Source organism: Leopardus geoffroyi, chromosome X (assembly GCF_018350155.1).
Source record: "Leopardus geoffroyi isolate Oge1 chromosome X, O.geoffroyi_Oge1_pat1.0, whole genome shotgun sequence".
NCBI classification, from domain to species: Eukaryota; Metazoa; Chordata; class Mammalia; order Carnivora; family Felidae; genus Leopardus; species Leopardus geoffroyi.
Genome location: NC_059343.1, coordinates 98,185,915 through 98,203,968, shown reverse-complemented (window position 1 = coordinate 98,203,968; position 18,054 = coordinate 98,185,915). Strand labels below are relative to the sequence as shown.

The following is an 18,054-nucleotide window of genomic DNA, read 5'->3' as shown; positions in this document are numbered from 1 at the left end:
AATGGTACTCCACGTGGATCAAGTGTGCACCATTATACGCTATGATGCAAATATTGACTATTTGAACCAAAATCGTTTATATGTATGGGAGAGACGTGTGAGTACGTATGGGGGGGGGGGGGGGGACACAGAAGAAAGCTAGTTCCTCATGTTCCGTCACAGAGATTCCGAAATCGGTAATTCCTACACCTAAATAAAAACAAGAAATATCCCGAAGTATTAGGGCGTTATTCAGAAGAGTTATATACCCAAGGAACCCACCAAAACTAGTAGAAGCAGCTGAAGACAACACAAACGTATGATCTCATACTTCTGTGGGTCAGAAGTCCAACACAGTTGGACTGAATTTTCTGCTCCGGGTCTCGTAAGGCTGAAGTCATGTAGTTGGCCAGCCTGGGCTCCTATCTGGAGGCGCTGGGGGAGATTCTGCTTCCAGACTCCTTCGCCTTGCTGGCAGGATCTAGTTCCTTCAAACACTTCCGAAGGGCCTCTACTGTCCTCGAGCCAGCACCAGCACTTTGAGTGAGTTCTTTCTGTGCTTTGAATCTGTCCTCCTTTTCTGCTTCCAGCCAGAGAAATTTCTCTGCGTTTAAGGGCTCAAGTGATTAGGTTGGGCCCACCCAGATTATACAGGATAATCTTCCCATTCGAGGATCTATAATCCTATTTTTTTTTTTAATGTTTATTTATTTTTGAGAGAGAGAGAGAGAGAGAGAGCAGGAGAGGGGCAGAGAGAGAGGGAGACACAGAATCTGAAGCAGGCTCCAGGCTCTGAGCTGTCAGCGCGGAGCCCGACGCGGGGCTCGAACCCAAGAACTGTGAGGTCATGACCTGAGTTGAAGTCGGACCCTCAGCCGCCTGAGCCACCGGGGCGCCCCGAAGATCTCTAATCTTGATCACATTTGCAAAGTCCCTTTCGCCACGTAACAGAACATTTTCACGGGCTCCAGGGATAAGGGGGAGGGTGTCTTTTCTGGGAGCAGGAATCAGGGGTCAGGAGTGGTAGGGCAGGGGCCTGCTTGTTTGTTTTCTATAAGCCCTGTGGTATTCTTTGACTTTTTCACTTAAGTACGTGCTGCATTTTGACCGAATGAAACCCCAAAAGTTTAATTCCGTAGCCAAATTTGTGAGTATCGAGTTCCAAGGGACCCTATGTTAGGTCGCATATCAAATGTAGTCACTAGGCACGTGATCGGTATTACACAAAATCCATTTTTGTGTTTCTAGGCAAAATGACGTAAGATCTGCAACACGTGTTAAGGAGTATTTGTTGGGCGCAGTCGTGGCGGGGGCCCTTGTGAAAATTCCGCTTTGGACGGGCCACCAGGCTCATCCGGTGGCCCACCTCCTGCGTTCTTACCGTTGTGTTAAAGGACCCGCTCTGGTTACTACTGGCAGCTGCTGCTCGTGGCTAGCTACTTCCTGTAGCAACGGTAGGTGACTGTAAATGTAGTCCCTTGGTGTGTAAAACCAGCCATTATCTTAGTTTGTGTCGGCTGTCACAGTAGAGCTAACCTAGTCCGACCTGCCCATTTTACAGATGAGAACACGGATGCCCGGGGAGACGAAGGGGCCCTGCCCACGGCATTGCTAGCGTCCGCAGCAAAGACCCTCACCCCGCAACGAGCTCCGCAAGTCACGTTGCTCTGTACAAAGCAGCCTCCCCCCGACTAACCACCTGAAGCTCAGCCAAAACTTACTTCTAAGTTCCTAGAGCCTCGTCCGTTGCCTAGCACCTAGGTGAATGAATGCGCAGATGAATCTTAAGATGCTGTGAAAAGCTCACGTGAATGATTTAAATTCTCCCACGGCTTCCGTTTGCCAGGCCAACTTGGCCACAGTTTGCAATAAAATGTTTCTTCCTTATTTTTTTTCAAGTTTATTTATTTTTGAGAGAGAGCGCGTGAGCAGGGGAGGGGGCAGAGAGAGAGGGAGAGAGAGAGAGAGAGAGAGAATCCCAAGCAGGCTCCACACTGCCAGCTTGGAGCCCCATGCAGGGCTCAAGACCCATGACCTGAGCCCAAATCAAGAGTCGGACGCTCGACTGACTGAGCCACCCAGGCGCCCCCGAGTGTTTCTTCTTTAGGCAGCTGCCTTCTCAGGACAAATAAATATATCACTGGCTGTCTTATACAGGCTCTAACCTTGGGCCGACTTGGTTAAGTGTCTCAGTCACTTACTAGCTGTGTGACCTTGCATCTACACAACTCATTTTATGTCTGGCTCCTCATCTACAGAATGAAGATAATAATGGCCACCTCCCTCATGGGACTCACATGGGAATTTAGTGAAATAAAACACGTAACTTGGCACGCGTTTAGCCGCTCAGTAACCATTTTCTTTTTATGTAATTTTTTATACCTAATAACTGTTGAAAACTAGCAGAGAAATATTTTTCCGTTGCTAATAGTAAACTAATAGTATGACCATTAGGAAAGAGTGTTAAAGGCCAGAGAATCTTCAGGAAGAACTCATCTGGGGATTCATGTCAAAAATGGTGGGGCACATCCAAATGTCAACACAACTCCCTTCCTTAAAGCAAAAGCATGCCAAGATTGAGCTGCAGTATTTATGAAGAACTTTATTGCTTGATCTAATCATCCGGGTTCAAAGAAGAGTCTCTGAGATAAGTGTTCTAGTTTCCTTGTTTTCTTCTAAAACGACTAATACTCTAAGAGCATAATGTGTTACTCACGTGAGCACAGAGTCATGCTTGTAATAGAGGAGGACCCGACGGGAAATTACTCTGGAAATCAAATGTGCTTCGATCATTCCGGCTCCTCTCCTCCTGAGACAAGGTGAACATGTTTATGGCTGCAAAAATTTGTTTTCCATAGATCTCATATAGATATAAAACCCCAAGTGTCCGCACTCAAATGTTTCCTGTCAGAATATTCAGTACGCTGATGTAGGAAGCAGCAAAGCTTTCTTGTTTAAAACAAAACAAAGCGTACCTGGAGATAGATTTCCAGAATCTTCTTGGATCATTCTAGACAGTTACGGAAATAACCTCACCAACATCAGCAGCCCCTACCCACACCCTCGGCTTGGGGGTTTGTAAAGATTCAGGGTAGTTAATAAATGCGGTCTGCCCAAAGACTCAGTCTTCGAGCTTAACAGTGTTAAATAACAAATTCTACCAAGTCCACTTTAAAGCTCTAACTGGCTTTATTATTCGAATCATGAACTGAGCGTAGAGAGGAGTTCCAAAGGGCTATTGAAAAGGAAAGGCTTTTAAAGGTAGAGAGGGAGTGGAAAAAAAAAGGAAATTAATAGCAAGGAAATCCGTGGTTTTAGGCAAGGTGTCCATGCTAAGGGGAACGGGAGGGGTCTATCAGGAAAATTCCTAGTGCTGACCAGAAAACTCCACGTTGACTGGTTACAGGCTACATTCTTGGAGGCTGCGACTGCAGTTAGGTTAGGGATTAGATCTTGTTTTACTGAGTTGGGGCCATTTTGGGCCTGTGGTTTTCTTTTGAACGACACACATGAGAGAAAAAAACCCTCCACGACGTTCAAACCATCTTGCTGTCGTTCTAGAAACTTTGAGACTATGTTACCATCTCTTAAGAGGACAGCTATTGAAAACTGATTTTCTTGCTCTCGAATCTGACCTGCTAATGTGGTTAATTTCTAACTAGAAATTATATATATAATTTATACCATCAGAGTCTCCTTTGTGTGTGTGTGTGTGTGTGCGCGCGCGTGCATTTGGATTTTGTTTTTCTTTTCCTACAGGTTTTCTGCCACTGCTTGGGGGGTCACAATTAGGATGGGGACAACAGACATTCTCTCTCCGGGGTGGGATGACATAATGGGCAGCATTCCAGAGTGGCTCCCGGGGATCTGAGGTGTTGGTGAAGGTCACGCCCTTGACTCCGGTGACGCGCCACTCTGCGGGGAGGTGTTGGTGTCACGGTAGCCCTGCTTCACCACCAACCACCGGGGTTGTGTACGTCAGGATGGAGACCTGCGACAGCCGGTAGAGCAGGCCCCCTTCTTGTTCTTGGCAATGACCTATTTTTCCGTCCTGGGGTTGGACGGCGGCTGGTGGAGCCCCTCTTCGGCTGCCAGCCCCATGATGCCGCCTCCCCGGCGCCTGTGGCACCAGCTGCCACACTCTTGTCACGTGGGAAGCCACTCCCCCTCCCGGGCCTCCTACCTCCGCTTCGCAGCAGCCCAAAGGGTGCATTTCCCTTAATTATCAGAACTACGATTTATCAAATACTTCTGTCCCTTTAGGTTCCGCTTGCACAGGCTGTGCTCGTAGTAAACGGAGTGCATGCTCTTATCAGAAAACATAGGTGTTCCTTAAAAAAAGGTTGGGTGGGGGGCGCCTGGGTGGCTCAGTCCGCTGAGCGTCCGACTTCGGCTCAGGTCCTGATCTCACAGCTGGTGAGTTCGAGCCCCGCGACGGGCTCTGTGCTGACAGCTCGGGACCTGGAGCCTGCTTCGGCTTCTGTGTCTCCCTCTCTCTCTCTGCCCCTCCGCTGCCTCACACTCTGCCTCGCTCTCAAAAATAAATAAACATTAAAGAAAGAAAACACAGGCATCCCGAGAACAGCAGGGAAGCTTGCAAGAAATGGCCGTAAGACAAAAATCACTGTCTTCGTCTTTTTTTTTTTTTCCACAACGTCTATTCTTTTAACTCCGATCTTTCCACCACGCGCGCCTTACGACACGTTACCCCAAAATGAGACCACAGGAAAACACGTGGGTGACATACAAAAAGACAATATTTATTTCACTCAAGCTTTCCTATTAAGAAGTTAAACAAGATGACCCCGAGTTTGAAGGCATTACCAAAAACGATTCTGCACGTTGTTTCACGTATCCCTTCAGTGCCCAGATAGGGGAACAACTTAATGAAAGAATAAGAATGACCATCCTTACAGTGGGTTTACTTAGGTCTGTGGAGAAAAACAATCCATAGAGTTGAGGCATAAAACAGCAAACGAACCTACCAGTTTCCTACAGGTGATGGAAATCCCACTGACGTATTAAAGTTTCCCACGCGCTCCCAGACCTGGGGGTCGCTTTTCCGTAATTATGGAACGGCCCGAGCTAGTCCCGGAACTCGCTGCCCCCTTTTCCCTCGACTATCTTACGGCTAAAAGAGCCGAATGGCACCGGATACAGCTTCCCCGCTTCCAGGCTGTGACCGTCAACACCGGCAGCCCCTCGGTGACTCGTAATACCAAGGCATCCCCCTGGCTGCCACCTACATAGAAAACCAGGGGAAAGAATGGCTTTCGGGGAGGCGTTTAGTGGGTGTGTTGCTTTCTAGAAACTGCAAAAGACTTGACGACGAAATGATCTCGCTCCTACACGGGGAAACCAAGTGTCCTTGCCAGAGAACCTGAGAACGAAGTGGGGACATCTACTACGCCCACCCCAATGTGACCTCCAAAAAAAAAAAAAAAAGCAGCCCAGGGAGGAAACCCGTTGACATCTACCCTTGGCGAGGGATTTCCTCAGAAAGGCCGGGCACATCCCTCCTCCACCCCAGGGCCAGCAGGCTGCCACTCTCGCCCAAACCTGCGGCGAGCGGGCATCTCCCACCGGAGCGGCACCGGTCACGACGCCTGGGCCGCATCCAACAGATGGATGTCTGCAGAACTTGTGGTCGTCGGGCTTTCAAGTTCCTACCAGGAATCTGAGTCCGTGTGCCTGAGGTGAGAAACACTGGGGGGCGGGGGGGGGGGGAGGGCGAGGGGGACCCCTCACTTCCACGCTTCGTTAAACCTGGAGGAAGGAGGAGGAGCAGAGGGGAACGTCTCTGCGCATGTGTTGTAGGGCTGGGTGCCGGTGGAGCCCTCACTTGGTAGGCCAAAAAAAACCCAAACAAAAATGGATACAAATGTTAGAGCCTCAGAAGCTATCGATAGAAGATGCAAAACCTACTCGTAACCACTTGGGGCAGCACGGGGGAAGGGGAAGACGGGACTCTCCTCTTCTGAAGCGAACGGCGAAGTTCTTTTTTTTTTTTTTTTCTTTCTTTTTTTAATGTTTATTTATTTTTGAGAGAGACAGAGACAGAACGCGAGTGGGTTAGGGGCAGAGAGAGAGGGAGACACAGAACGCGAAGCAGGCTCCAGGGTCCGAGCCGTCAGCGCAGAGCCCGATGCGAGGCTCGAACTCACCAGCTGTGAGATCACGACCTGAGCCGAAGGCGGACGCTCGACCGACCCAGCCACCCAGGCGCCCCTACGAACAGCAAAGTTCTAAGTAAGGAGAATACCTCCTTTCTGCTTAGAAAAATGCACAGAGAAATAGTAAGCACTGAAAACCTTCAAACGAACGCAGACTCATGCAAGAAGTTACATACAAAACATGCAAAAATCAGTCATTGCTTCTTAGTCGCCTCACTTTACCTGAGGTGCAGAGTCCTCCCGGCTCTTCTAGGTGTGCTGAGCAGCTTTATATTCTAATTTCTAGCGAAAGGGGACAGAAGGACACAACGGCGGGAACGGGGGGCCGATGGGGCAGGGGAAACGGGTACGGGAACCGGGGAGCCGAAAGCTCTGGAAAATGACTGGTGGAGATAGAGGGGTCAGAAGAGAGGCGTCTCAACTGGACCGTCAACCCTTCGAGTGGTGCCTCCCACCCGGGGGCCTAGCACAATCTGGACACAGGCGGAGTATTTGACTGGAGTAGCAGAGGTGAAGAAGAAACAAGACACCATGAGAGATGGCACGGGGCAGATCCCAACGCCCAATAAGGCATTCGACCTCCACTGCCCTTAAAAGCCTGCCACGGCTCTGAAAGGCTCTTGCTGTAGTGGCCACGCTCGTGGCCAACACTGACGCCCGGGCCTTCCAAAGCGGGGCAAGCTGCTGCTCAGGGGGCTGACGCGTCCGGACTGCTAAGGGTTTACAGAGCCACGAACACGCCGAGAGATCCCGAACAACGGATAATAGGTTTCATCAATTTCGTTTGTGATAGATTCCATCAAGTTCGTTTGGTAGATGCTCGCCGTGACTCAAGTCTGGCATTAGCGCCTGCATCCAGAATGAGTTTCCTCCCCCCGCCCCCACATAAAATGCATCGGTGTGGTTGGACACAAAGCGTACAAAGCAGGCACAGAACCCTCAGAAGTCGTCACAACTCTGGATAAGATGAACTCTACCGCCATCACCGCTGTTTGCTTTGCCCCCTGCTTTGAAGCCTTCGCGAGGGAGGTCTGCTTTTCTAATTCAACGACAATGACTCCGCTCTCTTCGCCAAAGAGCCCCTTGTGTTTAGTTTCTCAGTGCACGACTTGACATGAAGACCGTGGCTCTTACGAGCTGCCTGTTTTTAAATGGCCCGGTAGTTTCGCTTTCCTTTTAACACGTTCCCAGATAACAAACGGAGAGTGGGATGAATCGTCACGTCGCAGGGGAAAATAAATTAGCCCCATCACTGAGAGGCTCTCTTCAGGTTTTCTATCAGCACAACAGAGTCAGTTTCTTCTTTGGTTTGCTTCTCATAGATGTCGTACTTCTTCCAGTGCTGGAAGGGAAGAAAACACACACACGATGACTCTTCTAAACAATGTTCTCTCCCTGAGGACTCCCAGCCAGGGTTTAATTTTAGGTTTGCGTGCATGGAACCATGAGCGTATGCCTTCCTGTTACGGTTTTGATTTTTTTTTTTTTCGACCTAAGAATCTTCATCTATTTGAACAATGAAACGAAACAGTCAGGAATTAACATGCGAGGTGGGGGGAGAGCGTGGGATCGTGACGCAGCGTTTAAGAGCTATCTCAGAGGGAAAAAAAAAAAAAGAGCTATCTCAGGAGATACATTTGGGCATCTTCAAAACTGGAAACCGAGTCTTTTGAAGAAGAATAATAGGGTAGCAGTGCTTTTTCTTACTTTAACTGTCACTTCCTTTATTTTCTTACTACCCAAATGTGACCTCTGTTCCAGAGATAGAATAGGCTCCAAATGTCAGCCAGCATCTAGGCCAAATGGCGGCATATAAAATGTCCCCAAAAAAGTCTTACCGCAGTTACAACTTTGTAAAGACCCTATATTAACAGTTTCATGTGACAGCATTTGCTAGAACCAGGAATTATGCGTAAGGTGAGCTCAGCTTGAGCTCAATGTTAAGTGTGTCTCTTATGGTAAAAGCCAAGATCCTGGCCTTTGCCTTCTTTACTTATAACTCAAGGGAAAGGGTGGAACCTGAGCTCAGTCCCCTCATCTGTAAAATAAAGTCACTAGACGAAACCTGGTGTCTATGCAAACTATGGCGTAAGAGCAGAATCCAGCAGGCTGTTTTGGTAAATAAAGTTTTATTGGAACGCAGCCACGCCTATTGGCTTCTGTACCGTCCGTGGCCGCTTTCATGCTACTGCGGCGGAGGTGAGTTGCCGTGACGAAGACCGAAGGGCTCGGTAAGTCAAACATATTGACTATCTAGCTCTTCACAGAAAGCATATGGAGGGAAGAGTTGAGAAACGATGCTTAAAATTTCCAACTTCTTTTAAATTATTTAACCCTCACACCCCTAGTAGAAGGGCTAAAATAAAAAATACTGACAATTCCAAGTGCTGCCACAGACACGGAGTAACTAGATCCCTCATCTATTGTTGGTGGCAATGTCAAAGAGTACAGCCACTATGGAAGACAGTCTGATGGCATCTTAGAAAACGAAGCATACACTTACCGCATGACCCAGAAATCCCACTCCCAGGTATCCACCCAAGAGAAATGGGAACATCGATCTACACGCAGACCTCTACATGAATGTTTACAGTAGCCTTTGTTCCAAAAAGCCCCAAACTGGAAACGAGCCCAACGCCCTTGAACAAGTGAGTGGCTAAATCAACCGTGGTACAGCACTATAATGGAATGTCGCTCGGCAACAAAAGGAAATAAACTACTGATACGTGCAACAACATGGATGTCTCGTAGATGCATTATGCCTAGTGAAACAAGCCAGACTCGAAAATGTACGTATTTGATGATTCCATTTGGAGGACATTCTGGAAAAGGTAACAATTTGGGGACAGAAAGCAGATCAGTGGTTGCAAGGGTAGAGGGTCAGGAGCGAGGGGGTTGACTACTAAGGGGCACGAGGGAACTTTGCAGAGGACAATGAAGATGTTCTGTATCTTGACTGGAGCAGTGGCTACAAAAGTGCATACACTTGCTAAAACTCCTCTAACCGTATGCTCAAAGAGTAAATTTTATTTGGCGTGAATCAAATCAACAAACCGGGAGTTTTGAAAACATGAAATGCAGAGACTTCAAATAAAAAAAAAAACAATCTGAAAAAATTCCATGACCTTGAAATAATGGCTTATTCAATAAATGGCACTAAGACAACTGGCTAAGCATTTGAAAAATAAAGTTAAGCCCTACTTGACGGCCCACGTGCGTAAATTCCCTGTGGATTAAAGACCTAAATGTAAAAAACGAAATCAAGTAAGTTCTAGAAAAATACACTGGGCAACAACTACATAAGTCTGAGATACAAAGAGGCTTCCTACACATAGAAAATAAAGCTCTGCATGCACAAAAAAGAAAAAACCTTCCGTATATCGTTAATCACCCTAAATTCCATACAAAGGCAATCAGATGACAAGCAAAGGATTAATAGCTGATAGACCCAAAGAGCTTCACAAACTACAAGGTTTCCAAAAGATGAATATGCAAGGGAAAAAATGGACAATGAACAAGAATTTCACAACAGAATTACTTCAAGCCGATAGACATACCAAAAAAATATGAAAGTTGACACATAAAATTAAAACAAGATGCCCTTTGGGGAGCCTGAGTCAGTTGAGTGTCAGACTCTGGATTTCAGCTCAGGTCATGATCCCGGGGTCCTGGCATTGAGCCCCGCATGGGGCTTCGTGCTTCGAGCGTGGAGCCTGCTTAAGATTCTCTCTCCGTCTCTCTGTTCCTCTCCCCTGCTCTCACCCGCTCTCTCAAAAAAAGAAAAAAATCTTAAAACAAGATGCCCTTTTCTCATTTGTCAGTTGGCAAGATTTTTTTTTTTTTAAATTAGATACACTCACGCTAGCAAAGGCATGGCAAAACCACCACTGAGACACCACGGAGACACTGAGACAGGGTATATAAGTTGGTACAACCGACTTGTCATCTACGCTTCTTGTGAACGATTTCAGAGTATGTGTTCTAGCACTCCCCTTTCCTTAACACGAAGAAATCAGACTCTACATCTGAAACCAGGGTGTTTCATTTGACAACATATATTACATATTTTTATATATCACTAAAACAGATCTACCTCATTTTCTTTGCCCTGTGCATAATATTTCATTGCCTGAATGCACCATAATTTATCGAAACAGTAACCGTAATAGATATTTACCCTGTATATCCTTTCTGGATGATAATGTGTCAATATTAATCACAGAGTTTAAAAAGTGTAATCTCCTTTGATCCGGCCATCTTACTTACGACAATTTATCCCCTCAAAATAATAAAACACATGTGCTAATATAGCTGTGAAATGATCCCTATGATAATGACGTTTAGACGTCATCTAAATGGCCAGTAATAGGGACTTGGTTAGGTACGTTATGATATAGTCACACGATGGAATACCATTTAGCCATTAAAAAGTATATTATAGGCCAAGGTTGGCAAACTTTTTCTGTCAATGGCCAGATGATAAATATTTTCAGCTTTGAGTCTCTGTCCCAATAACTCACTCTGCTGTTACAGCACAACAACAGCCATGGATAACATGTAAATGAACAGGTATGGCTGGGTTCCAACAAAACGTTCAGGGACACCGACATTTGAATTTCAAATAGTTTTCATGTGCTAAGATGTAGTATTCTTCTTCAGATCTTTTCAACTCCTTAAAAGTATAACAACCACTCTTAGCTTGCAGGCTGTAGACAAACAAGCAGCAGACGGGATTTGGCCCGTGGTCTGTAGTTTACAGAGGAATTCTGGGAGAAATGCAGCGGTCGGCGGCATAGCTTCTGAATCTCCGCAGACGCCACCATAAAGAACACGGCAGGAAACAGAAGTAGGGTAAGTAGAGAGCAAAACTCAGACCCACGGACACAATCTACAACAAAACCGGAACAAAATGATGCCCCCCATGGAGCCTGAGATATGAATGGATAGAACAGATCAGAGCCAGCGACAAGAGCACAGTGGAATCCGTCATGGGGGAGGATGGGGAGGGGAACCAGCAGGACATTTGACAGATACGAGGACTCTAAAATAACCCGGACATCAGCAATCTAATTTATGAGCAGCAAGTGAGCCCGGCACGGGTCTGCCCTTTCGAATAGTGACTGGGTACGAGGAGTCCATGGGATAGCCTGGGAGCTGCCCGGGCCTTCTGAACTCTTGAAATCACCCCAAGCTCCCTTCCCGGGCAAAGGGCCACTCTGAGGAGCCACCAGTGCACACAGACTCCACACTGGCCAGGACAGAGACAAGAGAGATCAAACAGAAAGTCCAGGTAGAAGTAGAGGAGGCAGGGGGCGCCTGGGTGGCTCAGTCGGTTGAGCTCAGGTCATGATCTCGCAGTTCATGGGTTCTGGGTTTGAGCCCCACGACAGGCTCTGTGCTGACAGCTCAGAGCCTGGACCCTTCTATGGATTCTGTGTCTCTCTCTCTCTCTCTCTCTCTCTGGCCTTCCCCCACTTGTACTCTCTCTCTCTCTCTTTCTCTCTCAAAAATAAATTTCAAAAAACATTAAAAAAAAAAAAAAGTAGAGGAGGCAAGACAAGGTGGGGGAGATTTCGGTAAGAAATTCACTATATTTTGAACAATTGTAAAAAGTGCTAGAAGATGGAACTCCATAGCCATGAAACTAGGGAAAAAGGAAAACTATCCTAAATCAAGCCTCCTTCTAAAACATCAGGGAAATGAATTTCATGTAAAAATCAGCAACAGAATAAAATCCTGGCAGAATTAAAACATGCAAGAATGCCCCCTCAAATTACATGAAATTATAGTCCAATATTTTAAAGCTAGCTCACATATATTAAGAAAAAGTTATATGATATGAAAATAATGTATGTGATGTGAAAGAACATAAACATTTAGAATAAGAACAACTCAGAAATGACCTGTTAAGATTCAGGAAAGAATGAGAAGGAAAAGAAAATCATTTCAGAAATGAAGATTAAGCTAAAAGGAACACAGGGGTAAATGAACACAACAGATAATACCTCAAGAGAAACAGCAGATGAAAAGCAGGGGTTTTTTTTAACTAAAAAAAAAAATGAGGGGGCACCCGGGTGGCTCAGTCGGTTAAGCGTCCAATTCTTGATCTCAGCTCAGGTCATGATCTCAAGGTTCGGGAGTTCGAGCCCCGAGTCGGGCCCTGCACTGATGGTGCAGAGCCTGCTTGGGATTCTGTCTCTCGTTCTCTCTGCACCTCCCCTGCTTGTGCTCTCTCTCTCTCTCTCTCTCTCTCTCTCTCTCTCTCCCTCCCTCCCGAGATAAACAAATAAACTCAAGAAAATTTTTTTAAAAAAAAAGAGAGGCCCCTGGCTAGCTCAGTCAGAAGAGCATGTGACTCCTGATTTTGGGGTTGTAAATTCGAGCCCCGTGTCGGGTGTAGACATTTAAAAAACACGAAGGCAGGTAAAGATTATTCAAGAGGATGTAACAAATACAGAAGATGGGCAAAGAAAAGGGAACACAATAACTCAAATCCAGAAGTGGAGACATGTTTACTGAAATTAAAAAAACATCTGAAACTACATACTGAAAGGGGCACACCATATCCCTCAGAGAATCAGGCCAGGCTGACCAACACCACCACCAAGGCACGTTCTGGCAAAATTATTGGACATTGAAAAAAAAAAAAAAAAACTTTTGACAACCAGACAGAAAAGACCAAGTGTTTGTTTGTTTTTAAGTAAGCTCGACAGCCAACGTGGGGCCCGAACTCACAACCCTGAGATCGAGAGTCGCACGCTCCACTGACTGACTGAGCCAGCCAGGTGCCCCAAGACCAAGCGTTTTAACGCAGAGAGAAAATTATATTGTCAGCCGACTTCGACATTTTATGCCAGAAGAAAGTGGATGCCATATTTAAGATACCCAAGGCAAGAACATGTGAGCCATGGATTTTGTACCTAGCTAAACTGATTTTCAATTATTAACGCGGCAAAGTCCATCAATGTGCAAATAATTCAGGAGATGTTGGTCCCCTGAATCCTCCCTGAGAAAACTTTTAGAGCTTCCAACCACCAAAGTGACTGGGGAGACATGAACATAAAGACCAGTAGTGAGCAGAAATACCCCCACGGAACAAAGACCAAATGTAGGCTATGGGGGACACACCGTAGTATGTAAGTTACATGCGCTGACAATGCAGACACCGGACAGCTTTCGAAACAGAGACAGAGGGGAGGACATAGGGGAAAAAATGCCCTTTTTAGTGATCACTGAAACTTATTTTATAATTTGTCAAATGCTCAGAAATTCCTTCAGTTGCACCTGCTACTTTCTCATCTGTTAAATTCAAATAAAATTAAATATGAGCATGTCGTTAAAACATATCATATGGTTGGCTAAGAGTCTAGACTGGAGAATCAGGATGCCTGGGTTCGGGTCCCACCTCTGACGCCTGCTCGTTAAGTTTGGATCCTAGCTCTGCTGTGTCCTCGCAATGTGATCTGGAGCGAGCCACACATTACCACCACCCGCCCCCTGCTCCTCTCCCCCCCCCCTGCCCCCGCCACCCTGCTATGGTACCTCACCGTCCTCATCCGTGTACTGGAGAGAATACCAACTGCAAGAGGGGATCAAATTAACGAGGGAAGTGCTTAGAAGAGTGTCTGCTACAAAGCAGAAGTTCAGTAAGTACAAGCCATTATTATTGTCGTCATTATTACCCCACTGACCAATAAAAGTTCCATTTCTCTATGTTGTTCCCACAACATTCAAGAGGGTTCTGTCTGGGTCACAGGATGAAGAGTGATTTTTAGCCTTTTCTCTTTTGGTCTTCTGTATTTCTCATGTCTCTGTAATGAATACATATTGCTTTTAAAAGGAAAAATATTTTCATTTTTAAAAAATGCGTGCTGAACATCACACCTTCATTGGTTTCTAGTCATTAGACCCAATGGGTTAGCTGTGGTGGACAGGAAGAAAACCAATTTATTTTAACAAAGGGAACAGCGCAGAAGAGATGGCTTCCAAGAAGACATTCATTTTGTCGATTGCCTTTTTTCGTTCCTAAAACTTGGACTATTCTCATTTCCACCCATTATTAGCATCATGGCCTTTTCCTGAGGACTGCTTCTATGAATATGTCTATGTAAGAAAAGGGAACAAATGCTCTGACCTGTTGTTCAGTTTCGTAAATTATATGCCAGTCTCATTTCAAAATTACTTGTAGAAAAAAAACTGAACCCACAAAATTACCAGTCCATAATTCAGCTCACACTGCCAATTTTTTAAAACAAGATAATCAACAAAAGAATAATGGCCAAATATGAAAAACATCGTGGATGGAAAACAAATCAGTGTTTGGGAAGCTAACATGACTGGCTTTTGGTTGCTAGTCGTCCAATTCTAGAAAAGGCAGCACGCTATACAGGCTTTTATATTTTAAAGAAATAAATTTCGTGGCACAGTGGAATGCTAAATCCCAATTTAAGAAGACTTTCAAGATTTGGTTATTTCCCACAGTGAATTTTCCATAGAAGTGAAGTGGGCCTCAAGGCCACCTCAGCACCATGCAAAACACTGGCCTTTTGTAGGAATACAAGTCAACAGATTACATGCCCCAGTCTTCTGCAGATCAACGTTCACAAAGAAAGTGGAACAATATGAATTGTGGATCGCCATGCCTCGAAAATCGCTGCAGCTTAAAACAGACCCAGTTGAGGGGCACCTGGCTGGCTCAGTCAGTAGAGCGTGCGGCTCTTGATCTCGGGGTTGTGAGTTCGAGTCCCACGTTGGGGGCAGAGATTACTTAAAAGCAGCGGGCGGGGGGCGACTGAGTGGCTCAGTTGGTTAAGCGTCCTACTCTTGATTTCAGCTCTGGTCATGATCTCTCGGTCATGAGATCGAGCCCTTTGTCGGGCTCTGCAATGAGTGTGGAGCCTAATTGGGATTCTCATTCTCTCTCTGTCTCAAAATAAATAAACATTAAAAGAAGAAAAAGAACCAGTTGAATGTGGTGTGAAGGGAACTAATTTGGTACCATTTGAGGTAGCGATGGACCCAAACCCCGCTTCACAATGAAAATGAAAGGGAAAGAATGAAAGGCGTATCTGCCTTCCTAGCAGAAACAGAATTTCAGAACAACCAAAGAGCCTTAGAGTACTAAGGGCCAGCTTATAAACGTAGTTTCGATGATAGGAAAATCATCATTTCACAACGCCTGCTGAAATCATTGATTTGATCCATGAGACCAAGCGGCACAAAAAAGCATCCGCTAAAGAGCTGACAGGGTGCTAACTTAGCACCACGAGGACTATCTTCAGGAGGCACGGGGCTGGAAATCAGTGTAAATGGCTGGAGGGGACACCCCGTCAGCACCTTAAACACAGCGCTCAATCTCAGCCTCCCTAACGGTGGGAGGACTGGATACTACCTGTCTCCCAACAAGTGGAAAATTTTTACAATGGACTGTTACACGATAGTAAAGAATGAATCACTTCGAAAGCGCAGCCATGCTATTTTGGTTACGTTCCTGGTTTTTCTTTTCTTCTTCTTCTTCTTTTTTTTTTTTTTTTTTTTTTTTTTGCATTCCTTGTTTTTAAAGATACACACTGAAGTGGGAAAAAAAAAACAAACACAAAAACCAACAACTCAGCAGTATTTGGAAGTCAACTCCAAGTTATCAAGCCGCTTTCCAATCAGGAATGTCAAACTGGCACAGTACTGAAAACATAATTGGTTTCCAAGAAGCGGGGGAAGAATAGATCATTTTTTACGGGTGAAAAAGAAAGGCAGATGCAGGAGGAGAAGCAATTCCCTCCGCACAGCCCCCTGCCCCCAGACATGGCCCGCAGCCCAATTAGTCACAAAGAAAAAGGCAAGCAGGGGAGCAACAGGAAGAAACGCTGTTGGCCACAGCGTTACCATGGAGACAAGCAAAACACTGTCAAAACAGTGGAAACCTTAAGGAAAACTATACGGAGGATTTCATTTATTTGCGGCCACACCTACATAAGTTTCTGAAAAGAACCACTATAGGTGGTGTAGCGTGGAAGACGAGCGTTTAGAAAGGGCATGGCTTATTTTTCAGGCTCAGGAGACACCAACTTTGGGCTACGATGGCTTCAGGTTCAGGTTCTGCAATGGCCTCTCTGTATGACAGTCCTGGAGAAAGGTCTCTCAGGCCCCCACTGCCCCCATCTCTAAAATGAAGGGGTAGGACTAGCATCTAAGAGTTTTAAAAATTGACAATTAAAGGTAAATAATTCAGGGCGCTCAGATGGCTCAGGCGGTTGAGCGTCCGATGTCGGCTCATGTCACGATCTCGAGGTTCGTGAGTTTGAGCCCCGCGTGGGCTCCGTGCTGACAGCTCAGAGCCTGGAGCCTGTTTCAGATTCTGTGTCTCCCTCTCTCTGGCCCTCCCCTTCTCACACTCTGTGTGTGTGTCTCTCTCTCAAAAATAAATAAACATTAAAAAAAAAAAGATAAATAATTCAACATGTAAAACATCCACCTCACTGGATGACCCCTAGGGCCATGTTCATTCTATAATTTGATAATTCTAGAAGTAAAAGGCTCATCTTTCTGCTGCATATACAGTTCAATTGATAAGGCTTGGTGCCGTGCAGAGAAAAGATTATTCATTTGCTTAAAAAGAAAACATGAAAATTTATTCCATTCCCCTTTCCCCTGTCTGGCATTTGTATTACACTTTTAGTTTTCAACCCTGATTTCATTTAATGGTCTGCAACCACCACAAACAAAAACATCTTATGCTTTTAGCGGTCCATCTTGTCAGCGTATCCGCCTCGCTAAATTATAGAATTCTCTGACTCATCGGGATAACATATCCTCTAGACAGCAAATTGAAAAAAAGCAATTTTCCCATCTCTGAGACAGATAATTGATCTGATTTTGCTGTCGATGTTACTGCCGTTCACTCTATCACTCAGGCTTGAAACCTTGAGATTATTTTTACTCTGTACCTTTCATCGCCCACAGAGTCCCCAAGTTGTAATGAGTCGCCTTTAATAATGTCTCTTGCGTCAATCTCCCCTGCTACCACCTAACTTCAAGTCCCTATTATCTCTCAAACTCAGAGGGCCAAAATATTCTCTTTTCTCTTAATAACTTGTACGGGGCTTCTTTTCTTACAAAAGTAATATGTGCTCATGATAGGCAATCTGGAAATTTCAGAAAGGTAGAGAATAACATCGATTATCCACGCGGTCCTTCTGCCCAGATGATCATTTTGACTCCTTTCTTTCCACTCACTGTTCTATGCGTACATTCGTGTGGTTTTATAAAAGTTAGGATTGTAATGTACTCTGCAGTTATGATGTTTCTTACTCTTGTACCAGGAGCAGTGCGCTGTGACATCAAATGCTTTGAAAACCTAACCTGGTTTTTCACTAATTCTCCATTGTGGGTGTCTCACTGGCTCCTAAAGTCTTCGTGTCAGAGACAGACGCTGCACTGACCATCCCGGTGCCATGGCTGGATTATCTCCTCATCCTAAAAGTATAATTGTAAGATCACAGATTCTTGTTACGTGTTCCCAAGTTGCCCTCCACAAAGTGCGTGAGAAGTGCCAGGCCCCCACCCCCACCGTCCTACTTGCTGACATGGGCTACTACCGCTCTTTACAAACTTATTGGGCTGAAAATTTATCTTATCGATGCTCGGGCTGTATGTCCTGTACGTATTCGTGAGTCCAAACACGCGTTCACAGATATTGGGCATTCGTACCGTGGCACTTGGGCTCATCTTCATTCTGCTGAGAGGGGTAGCAAACTCAAAGATGTTTCAGGGGTCTGGCACGTGAGTTACCTCAACATGTGAAACCACGGTGGGAACCGGGAACGAGAGGGCCAGAGATGAACTGGAAGAGTGTGTGCCATGCCAAATGGAAAGATTTTAAATATGCCACGCTGGCCAAACAAAG

At 45.6% G+C, this 18,054-nt stretch overlaps 1 protein-coding gene across 1 annotated transcript in view; it reads right to left on the bottom strand.

The window, feature by feature from the left end:
- Nucleotides 1-4,718: 4,718 nt before the first annotated feature.
- Nucleotides 4,719-18,054, bottom strand: part of IL13RA1 (interleukin 13 receptor subunit alpha 1) — a 59,356-nt gene continuing 46,020 nt past the window's right edge. The window contains exon 11 of the mRNA XM_045470978.1: nt 4,719-7,494. Coding sequence (XP_045326934.1) covers nt 7,402-7,494 — 93 coding nt within the window. The 3' untranslated portion in view covers nt 4,719-7,401. The remainder of the gene's footprint in view (nt 7,495-18,054) is intronic.